General features: G+C 50.4%; 2 protein-coding genes across 2 annotated transcripts in view; one reads left to right on the top strand and one right to left on the bottom strand.

Moving 5' to 3' along the window:
• Positions 1-18,981, top strand: part of SNAP29 (synaptosome associated protein 29) — a 212,599-nt gene that overhangs the window by 56,604 nt on the left and 137,014 nt on the right. The gene's annotated exons all lie outside the window — the stretch shown is intronic.
• PI4KA (phosphatidylinositol 4-kinase alpha) overlaps positions 1-18,981 on the bottom strand; it is a 145,612-nt gene that overhangs the window by 21,000 nt on the left and 105,631 nt on the right. The window contains exons 30-39 of the mRNA XM_050746023.1: positions 16,960-17,052; positions 13,922-14,078; positions 13,558-13,685; positions 5,164-5,322; positions 4,764-4,915; positions 4,457-4,564; positions 3,694-3,821; positions 1,429-1,548; positions 1,169-1,248; positions 850-1,043 (exon numbers count right to left, since the gene is read on the bottom strand). Of these exons, the coding sequence (XP_050601980.1) occupies positions 850-1,043; positions 1,169-1,248; positions 1,429-1,548; positions 3,694-3,821; positions 4,457-4,564; positions 4,764-4,915; positions 5,164-5,322; positions 13,558-13,685; positions 13,922-14,078; positions 16,960-17,052 (1,319 nt within the window). The remainder of the gene's footprint in view (positions 1-849; positions 1,044-1,168; positions 1,249-1,428; positions 1,549-3,693; positions 3,822-4,456; positions 4,565-4,763; positions 4,916-5,163; positions 5,323-13,557; positions 13,686-13,921; positions 14,079-16,959; positions 17,053-18,981) is intronic.

An 18,981-nucleotide genomic window follows, 5' to 3' on the forward strand; every position in this document is an offset into this window, starting at 1 on the left:
GCGCCCGGCCGGAATTCTCTTTTTTTTTGGAGACGGAGTCTTGCTCTGTCACCCAGGCTGGAGTGCAGTGGCGCGATCTCAGCTCACTGCAAGCTCCGCCTCCTGGGTTCACACCATTCTCCTGCCTCTGCCTCCGGAGTAGCTGGACTACAGGTGACCGCCACTGCGCCTGGCTAATTTGTTTTGTATTTTTAGTAGAGACGGGGTTTCACCGTGTTAGCCAGGATGGTCTTCATCTCCTGACCTCGTGATCCACCCGCCTCGGCCTCCCAAAGTGCTGGGATTACAGGCTTGAGCCACTGGGCCCGGCCCCATCTGGTGGGATTCTAAACAGGGACTCTGCAGTCCCTCTCAGCCACCATCGGTCTGAGGTTCTGTTCCTGTAAGAGCTGCCACAGGCAGTTCACAGGAATGTGGCTGCTGTCTGCAGCATGTGCCTCCTCCGAGTACTCTGCCACTGAAAGGTGACATCCAGGAACAAACCCAAACCCTCCCCAAGGCGGATCCGGCAGCCGCCTGCCAGGAGTGACAGCCTCCACATCCCTCCTATCCGGCATGAATCAGATCTTGGCTCTGAATTCACCCTGCTGCTACCTCCCTAGGCTCCAGGTGCTGCAGCACCCCAGGCAGGCGTCTGAAAAGATCACAAGGGTTGCTGGGTTATCTCTGCACAGAAGAGCTGGGGGAGTGTCCTGGCGCTTCATGATCAAAGTAGCCTGCTAGACTACTTCCTGACCGTCCTTGAGAGGGGCTGCAGGGTGCTCCCCAGCATTCATGACCCAGCTGGCAGGCGCCCTGCTCTGGGCCTCTGGTGAGGCCTGTATCAGGCCGTGGTGCCTGGGGGCCCACCTGGCAGGCAGCTGCACAGCCAGGTAGGGAGAGATGCTCCAGGCCAGGTTCACGTTGTCCTTCCACTGCTTCTCACTCAGGCTGATGTACTTAGATCTCCAGTTGGCCACGCTGTTCTCTCCGGCCTGGTCTAGCTCCAGTTCTGGGGCTGACAGTGGGTTGTACCATGTGATGAGCCGCTCGATCTCAGTGGCCTGGCAAGATAAGATATAAGGCCTGATATGCACACCTTCTGTGAGTGACCACACACTGCCCCAGCCACCAGGTGTTGTACGGGCAGGTGGTGGGCAGCAGGCACAGCTGCACCTGTGGGCCTCACCAGCAGGGACAGCAGCAGCGTCCTTCGCTTCATGTAGTATTTGTGTAGCTGGGAGCCCCGGTTGGTTTTCTTAGACATGCCTAGGAGGAAAGACAAAGCACAGGTGTAGTCCTCAGATGCCACCTGCCTGCCCTGAGTTTCTAAACCTAGAGGAAGCTTGCAGTGCTCTGTTCTGTTGTCTGAGCAAGTGTCCATCAAGTAGCTTGCAACCAGAATGGTAACTTGTATGTGAGGGCCCCAGGAGCATGCCTCCCACTGACCTGACTTCTTGGAGATGGTGGACATGCCACTGGACAGGGGGTAGGTGTTGATCCAGCCTTGGGTGGCTTGTTGCCGAGAGCCAACAGTTATGTCCAGGTTGCTCCGGGTGTCCTGATTATCTGAGGGCAAACACATTGTTGATTCTAGAGTGAGGTGGCTCAAGAAAAGGTATCACAAAAAGTAAACTAATATTCACCAGAGATAAGGCAATCAGTGGTACAGTGGGAAAGAGTCCTGGAATTGACTGCAGGAACAAACCTGTCTGGATGGTGAGTTTTCCAAAAGCGTGAGTAATTCTTTAACTATTCTAGATGGAATGCTTAAACATTTTAATTATATTTCTTCTATCCTTTTCAAATATTTTTTATTTAATTAATTCATTTATTTATTTTTGAGATGGAGTTTTGCTCCTGTCACCCAGGGTGGAGTGCAATGACACAATCTCAGCTCACTGCAACCTCCGCCTCCTAGGTTCAAGCAATTCTCCTGCCTCAGGCCTTCCGAGTAGCTGGGATTACAGGTGCCTGCCACCACACCCAGCCCATTTTTGTATTTTTAATAGAGACGTGGTTTCATCATGTTGGCCAGCTGGTCTTGAACTCCTGACCTCAGGTGATCCACCAGCTTCGGCCTCCCAAAGTGTGGTATTACAGGCGTAAGCCACCGTGCCCGGTCTATTTTTCATTTTTGAGAGGGAGTCTCGCTCTGTTGTAGTAGAGCCACTGCGCCTGGCCTTCTTCTATCCTTTAAAATATTATAGGCTGGGCACAGTGGTTCATGTCTGTAATCCCAGCACTTTGGGAGGCTAAGGCAGGTGGATCGCTAGAGGCCAGGAGTTCGAGACCAGTCTGGACAACAAGGCAAGACCCCTATCTGAACAACAACAATAATAAAAATTAGCTGGGGGAGCTGGCATGTGTCTGTAGTCCTAGCTGCTTGTGAGGCTGAGGTGGGAGAATCGCTTGCACCCAGGAGTCTGAGGTTGCAGTGGGCTATGATTACACAATTGCATTCCAGCCCGGGTGACAGAATAAGACTCCATTTCTAAAAAAAGTAGAAAATAGAATAAAACAAGTATCATAATTTTCTTAATAAAGGATGGCAATTACCCGATCACCGGTAATGTATAGTCCTTTAGCAGGGTGATAACTTGAGGGCCTGTGGGGCAGACTGTAAGGACTGTTTGCCCTCTTCTAAGTGGAGCCAGAAAGCTGCCTTAGAAAATCACTGCATCTGCTTCTTTCTTTCCTTTTCCTGCTAGTCAGGTTGTCACCCGTGGGTCTGCTAAAGAAAACCCTATTGGCCAGGCACAGTGGCTCACACCTGTAATCCCAGCACTTTGGGAGGCTGAGGTGGGCGGATCATGAGGTCAGGAGTTCGAGACCAGCCTGGCCAATATGGTGAAACCCCGCCTCCACTAAAAAATAAAAAAATTAGCCAGGCATGGTGGCACACACCCATAGTTCCAGCTACTCAGGAGGCTGAGGCAGGATAATTGCTTGAACCCAGGAGGCAGAGGTTGTAGTGAGCCAAGATCGCGCTACTGTACTCCAGCCTGGGTGACAGAGTAAGACTCTGTCTCTCAAAAAAAAAAAAAAAAAGAAAACCCTCTCTCTCGTCTCTCAGTGTGTGCTTAGTAATCAGCTAGGTACTGGGAGAACAAGGGCATGGCCTCCTTGGAGTTGTTTGCTGCTTGTTTGTGTGGTATGTTTCCCTTAAGCATTCCCTTCCCTGGAATGCTGTGCCCCATCCACCCTGCATGCCTGTGCAGCCTTTCAGACTCAGATCAACTGTCATCTCTTCCAGAAAACCATCTCTGACTCCCCACTCTGGAGGGGCCGAGTGTCTATCCCGAGGAGTGCTCCCACAGTCCCCCCATATTGAAATCACCTGTCCATTTGACTGCCTCCTACCAGACGACAACAGACCACACCCCAGTCATGTGGGTGCACTAGCCTCAGCCCAATCCTGGGCCGTCAGCTGCTCAGAGGGGTGTGTGAACGCAGCCGGTGCCAGTGCAGGGAAAGTGCGGATAGTGGAGTCTGCTCAGGGTCCTTGGGTGCGGGTTTATGCTTCTCAGCTTAGGCTGGAGAAGCAGAGCCAGGCAAGCGCCGGCCTCCAATGACCGTGCAACACAGCCAAGGCTAGGGCTCAGGGGGCTCTAACTGCTTCTCCGTCCCTACCTCTGGGACCCTCAGGGCTGCCCACGTTGCCCCCCTGTCCTGCCTGCCTCCACCATGAGCGGCTGCACTGCTGAGGGTTACCTGGGGGAACAAGCTGGCTGGCGGTCAGGTACTTCTTATCTGAGAACATGGCGGTCCAAAATTTAATCATGATGCTTATGTCTTCACGCAGCCGCTTCTCTCCTTGAGTAGGGAACTTTGGGGGACAGCTTCAAACAACCGTAAGAGGACAAGGGCTGAGTGTCTGGAGTTGGGGACTAGAGGCCAGTCACACAAAGCAGTGAGAGGTGATGTACACAGTTTCTTAATGACAAAGGGTCAGCCCAAAGCCCGTCATTAGCAAGGATGATCTGGCCCATTCCCATGGGAAGGTGTGGTGGCTCCGGAGCCCTCTTATGCCCTCCTCCCTCACTGCCCACAGCAGCCCCTACAGCTTTCCACTGAAGCTGCGCTTGTGGCAGATCAGGGCAACGAAGCTGCACTCATACAACAGCACAGTCTATGGGTGCAGAGCCCCAGGCAGTGAGTGTTTGCAATTCTTTGTGCAATAAGCCTTCACATCAACAGGGAAATTAAATGGACGCACTTAATCTCCTAAATCAGTTGAACTGAGGGAAAATTTGCCTACATCTCGCTGGGAGGCTAGCTCTCAGTACACAGGACACATGCACAGGGCTGAGGGTATTTAAATCCAGGGGGCCAGGGCTACTGAAGGAGGAGGTTGGTGAGCACAACTGGGCAACTGTGTACTCCTGTGAGTGACTTCCTGGGGGTCTGGGGTGGTAGAGCACTTGCAGGGGCTGGGCCATCCCTGGACGCTGCACAGCACACCTTGGGGGAGTACCTGAAGTAGTCAAAGGCAGTGGAGTAGATCTTCTCACGAAGCACATTGCGGATGGTTGCATTTGGAACCACATCGGCATGCAGGAGGGACAGCCCCAGGGTCAGCAGCCTGTGAGGGAGCCCAGGACCCAGTCAGAGCAGGAGCCTGGCCTGGGGCCAAGTTCACCCTCTGGACTCTCTTCCCTGCCCTTCCAGGAGCAGCTCACTGAAATGTGTTCCCTGTCTACGGAAGTACTGTGACACACAGACACCCCACGAGACACTGTACACACCAGGGGCCCCGTGCTCCCCAGGAAGAGGGCCCTCACTTGAAGCGGGGCCCGATGGCCGCCACATGCCGGTTCATGCTCCCCTTGGCCCCGCCGATGTTCAGGGACATGGAGCGCTGCAGCAGGCTGGAGAAGATCTCCACTTGGTCAGAGCTGCAGTACTTGGCGATCTCAAACCGCTGCACCAGGAACTGAGTGAGAAGAGGAAGACACTGTGGTGGTGGGGCTGCGCTGGGCTAACCCTGGGACCGGCAGAGACAGCTGAGGAGGGGCTCTGGGCTGACTGGCCGGGCTTGCCAGAGGCTGGAACAGTCAGCCCCTGAGGTCACAGCGTCTGAAAACCTGCAGGCCTCGGGTTCGGCTACCCCCACCCCAAGAACAGTCCTGGCCCCCCCCAGGTGGAGCACCCCAGAGCCTTGGTGGGGGAACAGGCACGTACGTCGATCCAGATGTAGTGGGGGGTCACTTCGGGAGGACAGGGTTTGGGTTGACTCGCTTCCGAGGCGGCCAGGGGGTCTGCTTCCTTTATCTCAGCAGAAAACAGGCCAAACTTCTGCTCCACCGTCATGTGCCAGGCCCCTGCCATCTCCCGCAAGAACTACAGGTACAGAAGGAATGTTAGCTCCTCTGTGAAACACAAAAAGGGGCTACTGTCATGTTTTCTCTAATTAAAAAAAAGGAACATATGCTCACTAAGATTTAGAAACCGAGAAAAGTATGAAGAAAAAAATGAAGATCGCCTATAGTCCCACATCCCAGGGTCATCCGTGTCAGTGCTTGGTGTATTTTCTCCAGCCTCTCGAGGCTGCATTCTGCTCAACCCAGTTCATGGTGTGGACATTGCAGGGTGTGAGATGGCAGCACCCGGGATGTGTCTGATGCCCTGACAGGCACTGGGTAGCTGACTTTTCTCTATAACCCTGAGAACCCTCTGTAGCTGTGAGCGGGAAGACCCCTGTGGGGGCTGCTGAGCTGGCAAGGGCAGAAGAGGGTTCTGGATCCAGAGCCTGGCTCCTCCTCTCCACCCCACACAGACCCTACCCGATGCCTTCATCCCGCTAACCAGATCAGGAACAGCCCATGGAGCTGAGGAGAGCCTGCAGCCACCATGGCTAGGCCTGGGAGCCCAAGCTCAGGCTGCTCCCACGGCCCAGTCATGCTCAGCCAGGTCCCCATTCCTTGGGGAGGCATGAGGGGTGCCCAGAGGGAGCAGCATAGTGCCAGGGAGACACCTAGGTGCTGGAGAGAGTAAGAGGTGTGGCTCACATGTGGAAAGCTCCCACAATTTCTGGGTGTTTTTACAAGGAGACCAAGAAACAGCATTTGGCGTCTGGCCATAGAGGATTTCTATCCCTCTATTGTCCCAGCAACACCAACTCCTGCAAGGGCTCCAGGCACCTGTGCAGACGTGGCAACAAGGCCCAGTGAGCAGAACACACACCGAGGCTCCTCTCCAGTACCCATCCCCTCCCTTCTTCCTCATGAGGTGGATCAGGGTGGCCACGTGGCCAGTCACGGAGCTCTCAGCCAGGCTCCCTGCTGGCTGGGGCAGCCACTGTTCTCCCCGGACACTCTAATGAGCCAGGGAGAGCGAACTGGGCAAGGCCCTGGGAATGCATGCCAGGGTGAGCTTCGTAAGGTCAAGGCAGCTGGCCTCTGCCTTTTGCACTCTGCTCTTGTCTTCCTTCCTGCTGGGAGGCACAGAAGCCATCTGGAAGCCGTGAGGGTAGAGACAAAGGCCACATAAGCCCAAGATGGCCAGGAGCCGACAGGAGCCTGGGGCGGGGCTGCACTACTCTGTCTGCTGCTTCCCTCTGAGCTGCCCGTGGGGTGAGGACTCCTGGGGGACGAGACACTAGAACCACTAGAACCTGCTTTCTGTTTCCTGAAGACCGATGTAGTCTTATAGAAACAGACAAGGGAGCAAAAAATGTGTCAGGGGGGAACCCCAGAACTGCCAGGGATAAGAAGCCACGGCAGAACCACACTCCCACCTATTTGTTAAACAACCACATCCTGGTGGCTGCCTCTGTGCCAGGGCCTCGTGGGCTCTGGGCGTGGTGCCGCAAATGAAGACAAACATGACCACACAGTCTACGGTGGGGACCACAGACAATAAGAAATAAGCTACACACACTGAGAAACACTAAGAAACAGCAGTGCGAGTGAGCGTGTGACAGACCTGGTGGCCAGGGAGAGCCCTGGCAAGGAGGGGACATCTGAGATGAGCCCTGGAGGAGATGCAGGAGTGAGGTGCAAGGCACGGCTGTCTGAGAAGAGGGAGTGTATGACACGGCCTATGGTGGGACAGCCCAGGAGGGCAGCTTCAAAAGTGAAGCTGACGGGATATGCGGAGAATCATCCGTGGGAAGTGCAGGCCGGACTCCAGCATGGCCACAGCACAGCAAGCGAGGGGAGGAGAGGGGATGGAAGTTGGGTGGGAAGGGGGCTTGCAGGTCACAGAAACAGGCCCGCCTTTGAGTCTGTAGGGGGGCTCTGATTCCCCCCTGGCTTGCGCCAGCTGCATGTGGAGAAGGGGAAGATGCCTGGGGGTGGGGAGCAGGAGGCCAGGCCAGGGGGCAGCAGCTGGGATGCTGGGACTTGTCAGATCCTGGATAAACCTCAAAGGTGAAACTGATGGGATGTGCTGAGAGTCATCTGTGGGATGTGCACAAGAGGAAGTCAAAGATGTCTGAGCAGAGGGAAGGACCTCGCTGGCATCTACAGTGAAGGGAAGGACCATGCTGGCATCTACAGCGAAGGAAGGGGCCATGCTGGCATCTGCAGTGAAGGGAGGGACCTCGCTGGCATCTACAGTGAAGGGGGGAACCTTGCTGGCATCTACAGGGAAGGGAAGGGCCACACTGGCATCTACAGTGAAGGGAGGGACCTCGCTGGCATCTACAGGGAAGGGAGGGGCCACGCTGGCATCTAAAGTGAAGGGAGGGACCTTACTGGCATCTCACATGAAGGGAGAGACCTCGCTGACATCTACAGTAAAGGGAGGGGCCACACTGGCATTTACAGTGAAGGGAAGAACCACCCTGGCATCTACAGTGATGGCAGATGGGCGACCAGTGTAGGGGTGTCTGGAGCTGAGGTTGGACCCATTAGTTGGGGCTGCTAATCAGTTCACCACGCGGGCTGTGGGCCAAGCCACCGAAGGGATGCACCTGGACTAGGGGTGACTGGGCTAGGTAAGCAGTGGAGCTGGCCAGACTGCCCAGGCAGGAAGGAGGAGCCCTGGGGCATGCCAGTGCTGAGAAGGCCCTGGGCTCAAGAAGGTCCCTTTATTCTGGAGGACGAAAGGGCTACAAAAATTACAAAGGCCTTAAGTCCCTGGGAAGGACTGTTAGGCTCCCACAACAGTTGCTTTCAAGTCCCAGTGCTCTGAAGGAGGCTGTGAGCAGCTTTCCCTGAGCTGATCTGTCCTTCTACCACCTGGGACCTGCTAGTGATATCCATACTCCATCTGCCCTGCCCCAGGGGTCCCCGGAGGCTCATTCAACCCACTCTTATCTGAGGACCAGACAGGGAGGCCAGAGGTTCAAGGGCACCTAGACTAAGGAAGTGGAGAGGAGAGGAACGGATCCGGGCTCCGGAGCCCGAGGCACAATGTGAGGGCTGACCCGTGATCAGGAGCACCCCCACTGCCCTGTGAAATGGGAACAGCTGCAGCCCCTACTCTTTTTTTTTCTGAGACGGAGTCTTGCTCTGTCGACCAGGCTGGAGTGCAGTGGTGCAATCTCAGCTCACTGCAAGCTCCACGTTCCGGATTCACACCATTCTCCTGCCTCAGCCTCCCAAGTAGCTGGGACTACAGGCGCCCGCCACCTCCCCCAGCTAATTTTTTGTATTTTTAGTAGAGACTGGATTTCACCATGTTAGCCAAGATGGTCTCGATCTCCTGATCTCGTGATCTGCCTGCCTTGGCCTCCCAAAGTGCTGGGATTACAGGTGTGAGCCACCGTGCCCGGCCTAATTTTGTATTTTTAGTAGACATGGGTTTCTCCATTTTGGTCAGGCTGATCTCGAACTCCCGACCTCAGGTGATCCACTTGCCTCGGCCTCCCAAAGTGCTGGGATTATAGGCGTGAGCCATTGCGCTCGGGCAAGCAGCCCCTACTCTTAAGGCCCGGCAAGGTCTCAGGCTGAAGCAGCATGTGAAAAGGAATCCTGACCACAGCAGCACTGTGTCCTGACGGTCACAATTTGTGGTGAAACCAAGGCTTCCAGAAGACCCTGAGAGGAGGGCACACATGTCCTCTCCTGGGAAGTGGAGAGTCCCACCAAGAGACAGTGTGTAGGCAGGTGTGTGCAGGCAGGTGGGCGCCCTGGGCCCACACAAAAGTGAGTGTGGCTAAGACTTCCCAGGATCGGGCCCCTCCTAAGCCCAGAGGAGGACAGTCTCAGGGTGTGGGGGAAACTGTACCGTAAGCATAGACCCCAAGGCCTGGGCTAGATGGACAAGAGAGTGATATACATATAATGCCCTGCTCAAGCTCGGCACATGGCAGGACCACAGCAAGTTATCAGTTACTACCTAGTGCAGCCCACATCCATTTATTTTGGGTCATGAATTTTAAGTACCATACAAGGATCACGAACCTTTCCCCTCTCAGTGAAATGAAGGTCCCAGACCCCTGTAAGGAGGTCAGGCTCCCCACTGTCCCCACACTGAGATGCAAACAGCAAGTGTGACATCTCTTTATCTCTTTGGGAATGCAAGAAAAGACATCAGTGATTCAGTGGTTGCCTCTGAAGTTGGGCGATTCTTATTTCTCTCATTACACTCAAACCTTCCACTTTTTCCATCATGAGTGGACACTGCTTTTATAGTAGAAAAAAATTTAAAAAGCCCCCACCCTGGGCACTATGGGAACTGGACAGGTCAGGTCCTTGTGGTGGCAGAGACAGGGAGTGAGGACCTGAATGGCCAGTGCCAGGTGTGAGTGTGAGTGGGTAGAGAAACCTGACACAGGCGAAGGGACCTGAGGCCAGCTGAGCCACTGGAGATGGCAGGGGCAGGAAGTGCAAGTGCAAGCTGGACTCCAAAAGACCCCAAACGAAACAGTAATTTGGTTTGTATAAAAATCCCTTTAAGATATCTTTCCCAATTTTGCTTAAATTAAAAAGAAAAAAAAAAAAAAAGGAAGTGGGGTAAAAAGCAGGAAGAACCCATACTTCCTGTCAAGACCAGCTACTGAGTGGGAGGAGGAGCCACCAGACATAAGAAAGACACTTCAGCTAGGCGTGTTGGCACACACCTCTAGTTCCAGCTACTGGGTCAGGAGGCTGAGGCAGGAGGATCACTTGAGCTCAGGAATTTGAGGTCAGCCTGGGCAACATAGTGAGACTGTGTCTTCAAAAAAAAAAAGAGAGAAAAAAGAAAAAAATAGAAAAAAAAATAAAGACCTCCTTCTCTATGGGAAAATATACAGCAGTCCTCAATTGTCAGTTTTATTTAAATGTACAACATCCAGTATAGAAACAAAAACTTTCAAACAGTGAAGAAAAAAGATCAAAAGAAACAGACCCACAGATGACTCAAATACAAGAACAGACCAGATAAGGATCCAAAAATAATTACAATAAATATGCTCAAAGATTTATAAGAAATAATGGAAAGAACGGGTGAAGGTAAGAGAATCTCAGCAGAAAATGCAAACTATAAAAAAGAATTAAATGACTGGGCGTCGTGGCTCATGCCTGTAATCCCAGCACTTTGGGAGGCTGAGGCAGGTGGATCACCTGAGATCACGAGCCAAGACCAGCCTGGCTGGTTTCACATGGTGAAACCCTGTCTCTACAAAAATACAAAAATTAGCCAGGCATGATGGCGGGTGCCTGTAACCCCAGCTACTCGGGAGGCTGAGGTGGAAGAATCATTTGAACCCAGGAGGCAGAGGTTGCAGTGAGCCGAGATTGCGCCACTGTACTCCAGCCTGGGCGACAGAGTGAGACCCCATCTCAAAAAAAAAAAAAAAAGAATTAACTAGAAATCCTAGAATCCTAGATCTGGAATTGTTTCCTTTGTTTCCTTTTCTTATTTTTAAATTAAATTTAATATTTATTTATTTTTTGTTGTTTTCTAGATCTGAGAATTGTATCTGAAATAAAAATACACAAGATGGCTTTATAGCAGAATGAATAAAGCAGAAGAAAAGAACAGTGAACTGGCATATAGGTAAAAAAAAAAAAAAAAAAAATTAACCAAATGAAAGAGTGAAAAAAATCCTGAAAAACTGAAAAAGACTACAGAGAACGTCAATGATCTATTGGACAATACCAAGTCATTAATATATGTGTACCTGGAATCCCAAAAGGAGAAGAGAGAGAGAATGAGGTAAAAAAAAATTTAAAAATATTGACCTTAGGAGCCTAGGAAGTAAACAGGAATTTTTTTTTAAAAAAAAAAGGGCCCGGCGCGGTGGCTCAAGCCTGTAATCCCAGCACTTTGGGAGGCCGAGATGGGCGGATCACGAGGTCAGGAGATCGAGACCATCCTGGCTAACACGGTGAAACCCCGTCTCTACTAAAAAATACAAAAAACTAGCTGGGCGAGGTGGCGGGCGCCTGTAGTCCCAGCTACTCGGGAGGCTGAGGCAGGAGAATGGCGTAAACCCGAGAGGCAGAGCTTGCAGTGAGCTGAGATCCGGCCACTGCACTCCAGCCTGGGCGGCAGAGCGAGACTCCGTCTCAAAAAAAAAAAAAAAAAAAAAAAAAAAAAAAAAAAAAAAAAAAAAAAAAGGCCGGGCGCAGTGGCTCATGCCTGTAATCCCAGCACCCTGGGAGGCCAAGGCGGGTAGATCACAAGGTCAGAAGATCGAGACCATCCTGGCTAACATGGTGAAACCCCGTCTCTACTAAAAATATAAAAAATTAGCTGGGCATGGTGGCAGGCGCCTGTAGTCCCAGCTACTCAGGAGGCTGAGGCAGGAGAATGGCGTGAATCCGGGAGGTGGAGCTTGCAGCAAGATGAGCCAAGATAGTGCCACTGCACTCCAGCCTGGGCGAAAGAGCGAGACTCCATCTAAAAAAAAAAAAAAAGAAAAGAAAAGAAAAGAAAAGAAAAAAGGAAAAGAAAAAGAAATGACAAATAAATATTGACCTAAAGATTTCCAAGTTTGATGAAAATCCTAAATCCCTAAAATTAAGAAGCTCAATGAATTCCAACAGGATAAATACAATGAAAATCACACACAGTCAAACTACTAAAAATGAAAGATAAAGAGAAACATCCAACAAGTAGCCAAAAGAAAAACAATAACATATACAGTCATCCCTTGGTATCCTCAGGGGAACTGGTTCCAAGATGTGGAACCCATGGATAAGGAGGGCTGGCTGTACTGAGAAACAGAAAGACTGTTGACTTCTCTCCAGAAACAATGCAAGACAACAGAAGGTATATTTGAAATGCTAAAAACAATAAAATAAAAAACTATCAACCTAGAATCCTGGGCCTAGAAATAATCCACATGCATCAAAAATGAAGGTGAACTAAGATGAGAGAATTTATTTCTAGCAGACCTGCATTACCGGAAATGTTAAAGAAAATTACACGTGCAGAGGAGATCACAGGAAGACTGGAAAAGTGTGAGTGATGAAAAACATTTGGATAAATTTATAAAGCTGTAACAAAACCTCTTCTTAATTTCTTTGAAAGACTTTTGACTTTTTTTGAACAAAAACAACATTATAAGGTCTAATGCATATAGCAGTAAAATATGAAAACAGGACACAGGGAATTGGAGGGAGAAACTGGGTGTCATAATGGCAGGGGGTGTCTACAGTGGCAACGGTATACAGCCGTCTCTGCAGAATCCTCTCCCTGGCAAGAACTATAACTGCTGTGGCTGCTCCAGCTGTCATTTACCAACAGCTCACTAGGATGCAGGTGTTCTTGTTATGATGCCCACCACGCAGGTGAGGAGCCCTGCCCGGGAGTCAGAGCCCTACAGGCTGAAGTGTGACTTCCACAGGCCCTTCTGCACATCTTTGATGGAAGCAGGCTGATCAGGCTGAGAACCCAGAACCCTCCCTGACTTCACAGGTGTCCCCCTCACTAGATAACCTCCCCCAGGTGCCCACTGGACCAAAATGTTTCCTAAGAACGCTGAATGATGTGATGGACACAAACCCCACAAGGTTATAAAATATCAGGCAAATGTGAGGTATTATCATCACTGCCACCGCCACCAGCCTGGAAAATCTTAATTCCGTTTTTGGAAATAGTCCAACTTTCCTGAGGAAACAAGAAAATCAAAATCCCCCTTTCTGACCACTCATTTCAACTGATCCTAAGAAACACAGAAAGAAAACATGTCAAATTCCCTGTTACCCTGACAGTTAACAGGATCTTTGAAAAATAAAATTGTTCTTAAGCATTTATCTAATCAGCTGAAAGGTAAGTATAAACTTCCTTGTGGGCCCCCTGCAGTAGCAACTCCAGAAATACAGATGCAGGGAAAAGGGGCTGATCCTGATTAGGTAAAAAAAAAACGTTCCTGTGGACAAACACAACTGCTCCCAATCAGATTCAAAGTTAACAGGTGTTCCAGAAGCTGCATCTTCCAATTTCAGTAGGGAAATGGCTCCCCCTACCGAGGTTTTGGGAGATAACGGCTTCTCGGTACCAATGGGATGCTGTTAACATATGTTCTATTTTCCGTGACTGTCACACGTAATAATAGAATCTATAAGGAGACTGAGGCTTGAGAAGGTGAGGGGCTTGCCCAGTGTCTCCATGCTTGGCGGTGGCGGCACCAGGGAAGGCTCTTCCCGTCTCTTATCCCATCCCATCCTCAGTGCCACCCCAAGGTCAGGGTCCTACCGGCACTTCTACTCCATCCTTGCCGGCCAGCAGCCATTCCCAGCAGGCCAGGGCTGTCTCCATGCCATGCTCGTTGAACATCCGGAGGGGACCCCAGCAAAGATGATGAAGGAGCTGCGGGTCACAATCTGGAACCGAACACACCTCAGTCAGAGGCCTCCAACACAGCTTCCATAGGCCAACAAGAGTTGACCAGCTGGGGCCAACAATGGCCTTTTATTGACTTTCCACTCATGAGAGATAACTCCTCTACTGAGGGAGCTCCTGCTCCTTCTCCTGCCAGGACTCCAGCTGACTATGGGTCATGAAGTCCAGCATTCATTTAGAAATGAGCCCAGAATTCCACGGAGCTTCCGTGAGTTACCTTTGCTGCTAATGAGCATTGCAGTCAGCTTGAACATGGCCTGCGTGTAGTGCTGAGGATGACTGCGGTCTAACGCTGAATGTAGATCCTGGACCATCATTTTGTTCAGGTCAGACATCTGGCCTGTGGTGCCTGAGAACCGAATCATTCCATACACCTGCAAAAACATTCTCATCAACAACTATGCATAGAAGCTAGGTAATGTGGGTGAGATCCTGGAAGCTACCAGATCACACTTGTGGTGGCAACAGTGGGTGCCTCACTGCCCCAAAGTGGAGCTCATGCATGCAGAGAGACAGGCTCATTTCAATGATGCTACTACTGATCACAGCTTTCTTCTAAAAGAATAGCTCCTCTAGAAATGCAAGTTGGCGGTGCCACCACTGCAGATGTTCCCCGGGGGTGGGAACCTCGTCCCTCATCTTTGTACCCAGCAGTGAGCCCGGGGTCTGACCCACGGTGAGACTGCATGAATGTGAACTGGATAAATACATTTCCTCAGACTCATTAATGACTCAAACAACAAGATCAGCCTCCTTATTAATATTATTATTTTTTGAGAGAGGGAGCCTCGCTCTGATGCCCAGGCTAGAGTGCAGTGGCATGGTCTTGACTCACTGCAACCTCTGCCTCCTGGGTTCAAGTGATCCTCCCACCTCAGCCTCCCAAGCAGCTGGATTACAGGCATGCACCACCATGCCCGTCTAATTTCTGTATTTTAGTAGAGACAGGGTTTTACCATGTTGGCCAGGCTGGTCTCGAACTCCTGACCTCAAGTAATCCACCCGCCTTGGCCTCCCAAATTGCTGGGACTACAGGCGTGAGCAGCCATGCCCAGCCCTCCTTACTATTATTAATAATTTTTTCTTTGAGACAGAGTCTTGCTCTGTTGCCCAGGCTGGAGTATAGTGGTACAATCATAGTTCACTGCATCCTCGAACTCCTGGGCGCAGGTGATCCTCCTGTCTTGGCTTCCCAAAGTGCTAGGATTACTGGCGTGAGGCACTGTGCTTGGCCAACCTACCTATTTTTAAAGTCAAATATAACTTTTTTTCCAGAGAAAAGAACATACAAGTGACAGAGTGCTCAGAGGGAGTGAACCCCCACTCAGACCAGGCAACTGATGGACTTTCAGAGTCGCCAGGGAGCTTAGAAATGGTATAGACTAGGCCAGATGCTGTGGCTCACACCTGCAATCCCAGCAGTTTGGGAGGCTGAGGCGGGTGGCTCATGAGGTCAGGAGATTGAGACTAGCCTGGCTAACACAGTGAAACCCCATCTCCACTAAAAATACAAAAAATTAGCCAGGAGTGGTGGTGGGTGCCTGTAGTCCAAGCTACTTGGGAGGCTGAGGCAGGAGAATGGCATGAACTCAGGAGGCGGAGCTTGCAGTGAGCCGAGATCACACCACTGCACTCCAGCCTGGGCAACAGTGCAAGACTCCGTCTCAAAAACAAAAACAAAAACAAACAAACAAACAAGAAATGGTGTAGACTAGCTTCTGAGTTTATGGAGCAGGAAATGGAGGACCAGAGATGTGATGCCACTGGTCAGGCTGGAATAAACTGTGGCGTGGTGGGTGAAAGCCCATGATGTGGAGTTGGAAGATGTGGTTCCAGACCACACTCCACTTGTGTGACTCTGGCAAGTTACTTAATCTTGGGAACTTCCGTTTATTTATAAAACCGGAATAATAATACATACATCTCACCAAGTACCCAAGAGCCTATGGCACATAAATGTTTGTTACTGCTTTTAAAAAAAGCCAGAAAAATTAAAAAGCTTCATTCAGTGTAGCCAGAGTGTGCACAGAGTTACCCTCTTGTGGAAAAAATAAGTAACTGTCATAAACACTCTGGAATGTGCCAAGGATTGTAGGCGGCAAGCCACCCAGGTGCCGAGGCAAGAGACCGAGGGCACAAGCTGTTCCAGTATAATAAAATATGTAAGATAAGAATAGTTATACTAGATATAGACCATAGATATGATTATATATGAATATCATTAATCATTACTTTGTAGCAATTACTCTTTATTCCAATATTATAATAATCCTCGCTCTACAATTGTAACCTAGGAGAAACCAGGCTATAAAGTGATAGAAGCTGAAAGGACGCAGTGAGAAGTGACCAGAAGACAAGAGTTGTTATGCCTGGACAGGGCCACCAGAGGGCTCCTTGGTCTAGTGGTAACGTCAGCGCCTGGGTAGATGCCTGTTGCCAAGCGGACCGTGGTCTAGCGGTAGCATCAGTGCCTAGAAAAACACCCACTACTTAGCAGACGGAGAAAGGCAGTCCCCCTTTCCCTGGGGGAGTTTAGAGAAGACTCTACTCCTCCACCTCTTGTGGAGGGCCTGACATCAGTCAGGCCCACCCACAGTTATCTGGAGGTCTAACCGTCTCCCTGTGATGCTGTGCTTCAGCAGTCACGCTCCTAGTCTGCCTTCATGTTCCATCCCGTACACCTGGCTCTGCCTTCTAGATAGCAGTAGCAAAATTAATAAAAGTACTAAAAGTCTCAGATATGCAGAAATAATGGCGTTAGGTGTCTCTCTCTTTCTCCCTCTCTCTCTCTGCCTTGGTTGCCAGGCAGGGAAGGGCCCCCTGTCCAATGGACATGTGACCCACATGACCTTACCTATCACTGGAGATGGCTCACACTCCTTACCGTGCCCCTTTGTCTTGTATCCAATAAATAACAGCGGGGCCTGGCATTCGGGCCACTACCGGTCTCCGCGTCTTGGTGGTAGTGGTCCCCTGGGCCCAGCTGCCTTTTCTTTTATTTCTTTGTCTTGTGTCTTTATTTCTACAATTTCTTGTCTCCACACACGGGGAGAAAAACCCACCGACCCTGCGGGGCTGGACCCTGCAAAGGATCCTCCTAAAATGTAAAATGTGCCCTTTAAATCCTCCTAAAATGTGTGAATTCCACATCACCCGGACCCTCTGTTCATTTTCCACTAGGAAGCAGTCAACAGGCATCAAAACAAGAGGACACTTTAAAGGACCTAGGACGCAAGGACAAGAGAAGAGAAGTACCTCGCCTGCGTAGCGGTTGCGCAAATTCAGGGACGCCATGAAGTTGGAGTAGTCTTTCTTCACACAGGCCGGGCGCTCGGTTAGCTGAGTTGCCTACAGACAAATAACAATTATTTTAGACTATGGTAACATTATCCTTTTCTCATGTCTACCATGGCTAAGCCTAAACCCAATTAAGAAGTCGCATTCGGATCTGGGGGTTACTATTAATAAAAATCTTCACTGCTGGCAAGTTAATAAAGCAAAATATTTCAGAATACCCAGCAGTTTGATATGTTCCATAAGAAATTTTAAAAAAATTTTACAGAAGAAATGTCTCTGAAAGGCAGTTTCTGCTACTGGTAGGCCTTTGCAAGAGAAAGAATTGCCAGATTGTGAGAGTAATTGTCACCTGTGATGGAAACGCCATGAAAGCATTCACAGCCATCTCCTTGAGAGTTGTGTGGGCAGCTTACAAATGTCACTTACAGACTGTAAAGGGGCTGAAGGGGAGAGCCAAGGCCAGCAGGCTCTTAAACATCTGCTGGCTGCTCCTCAGTCTAATGGGAAGAGACAGAACAGGGTACACCTTGAATACAAAGGCAACCCACAGAATGGGAGAAAAATATTTGAAAACTACCACCCACCCCCTCCACCCCTCCAGCCACTCTCTCTGCTTCAGCCTCAGCCTCCCAGCCCCAGGGCCTCAGTGACCCGGCTTCCTAACCCACACCTTTTAGTTCCTGTTCATCCACGGTCACTGCAGAGTACAGTGTGCATTGAAAAGGACCTCCTTTTGCATTTCCCTTTAGCATTAGTACTAATGGGGAAAGTGAGCTTCTCAACTGTTTTGAGTTTAGAGGGATTTTTTTTGAGGGGACGTGGTGTGGAGAAAGAGGACCAGGAGAAGAAAACACAGGTGTTGGGGAACATCAAAATGCAAACAAGAACAAAAATACGTGATTTTTCTCATGAAATTATTAAACTGGTTTATTTTAAAAAAAAAAAAAGATCATGTAAAACTGCTTTACATTTTCTGGAAACAATATGGTCTTTGGCACCAAGCAGGACTGAGTTAGAGCTTGGCTCTGATACTGATCAGCTGTGAGACCCTGGGAAGTCAACGTCTCTGAGCCTCAATGTGCTCATCTGTAAAGTGGGCATAAGAGTGGCCCTCTCACAATGTTGTTACAGGTTCAACATAATGACACACACAACATCCTGGCATGGCAAACAGCACGTGGTGGGCAGTGCAGGCCAGCTCCCTCCCTTCCACCGTCGCTCCTCACTGCCCAATGAACCAGGCAAGAGAACAGCAGGTGATTGCCAAGAGCTGCTGCAGGAGTGCCCTGCCCTGCAGAGGAGTGTTGACTCGGTTCTTTGGTCCTACCAGCCTGAAATCATACTTCTGAAACTGCCCTCCAGAGATCACTCTTCCCCTCCGAATGCTGTGTGAGGGGCGATGTCAGTCAGGGGTGGTGGAAGCTGCCCTCTCCCTGTGCTTTCCAGGGGCAGGGTACCTTAGGATTTCGAGCACAACCCTTTCCTGTTTAGCAACAGAAAGGGAAAACCTGACAGAACAGTAGGGTGATTCCAGTTAACATTCATTGTTTGTACATTTCAAAATAGCCAGTAGGGGCCCAGGCACAGTGGTTCACGCCTGTAATCCCAGCACTTTGGGAGGCCGAGGCAGACGGATCACTTGAGGTCAGAAGTTCAAGACCAGCCTGGCCAACATGGTGAGACCCCATCTCTACTAAAAACACAAAAATTAGCTGGACATGGTGGCGCACACCTGTAGTCCCAGCTACTCGGGAGGCTAAGGCAGGAGAATCGCTTGAACCAGGGAGGTGGAGGTTGCAGTGAGCCGAGATGGTGCCACCTGCACTCCAGCCTGGGCGACGGAGCGAGACTCTGTCTTGGAAAACAAAAATAAAATAAAATAAAATAAATTCACACCATTCTCCTGCCCATCTGGGACTACAGATGCCCGCCACCACGCCCAGATAATTTTTTATATTTTTAGTAGAGATGGGGTTTCAC

This window comes from Macaca thibetana, chromosome 10 (genome assembly GCF_024542745.1).
Source record: "Macaca thibetana thibetana isolate TM-01 chromosome 10, ASM2454274v1, whole genome shotgun sequence".
Taxonomy (NCBI): Eukaryota; Metazoa; Chordata; class Mammalia; order Primates; family Cercopithecidae; genus Macaca; species Macaca thibetana.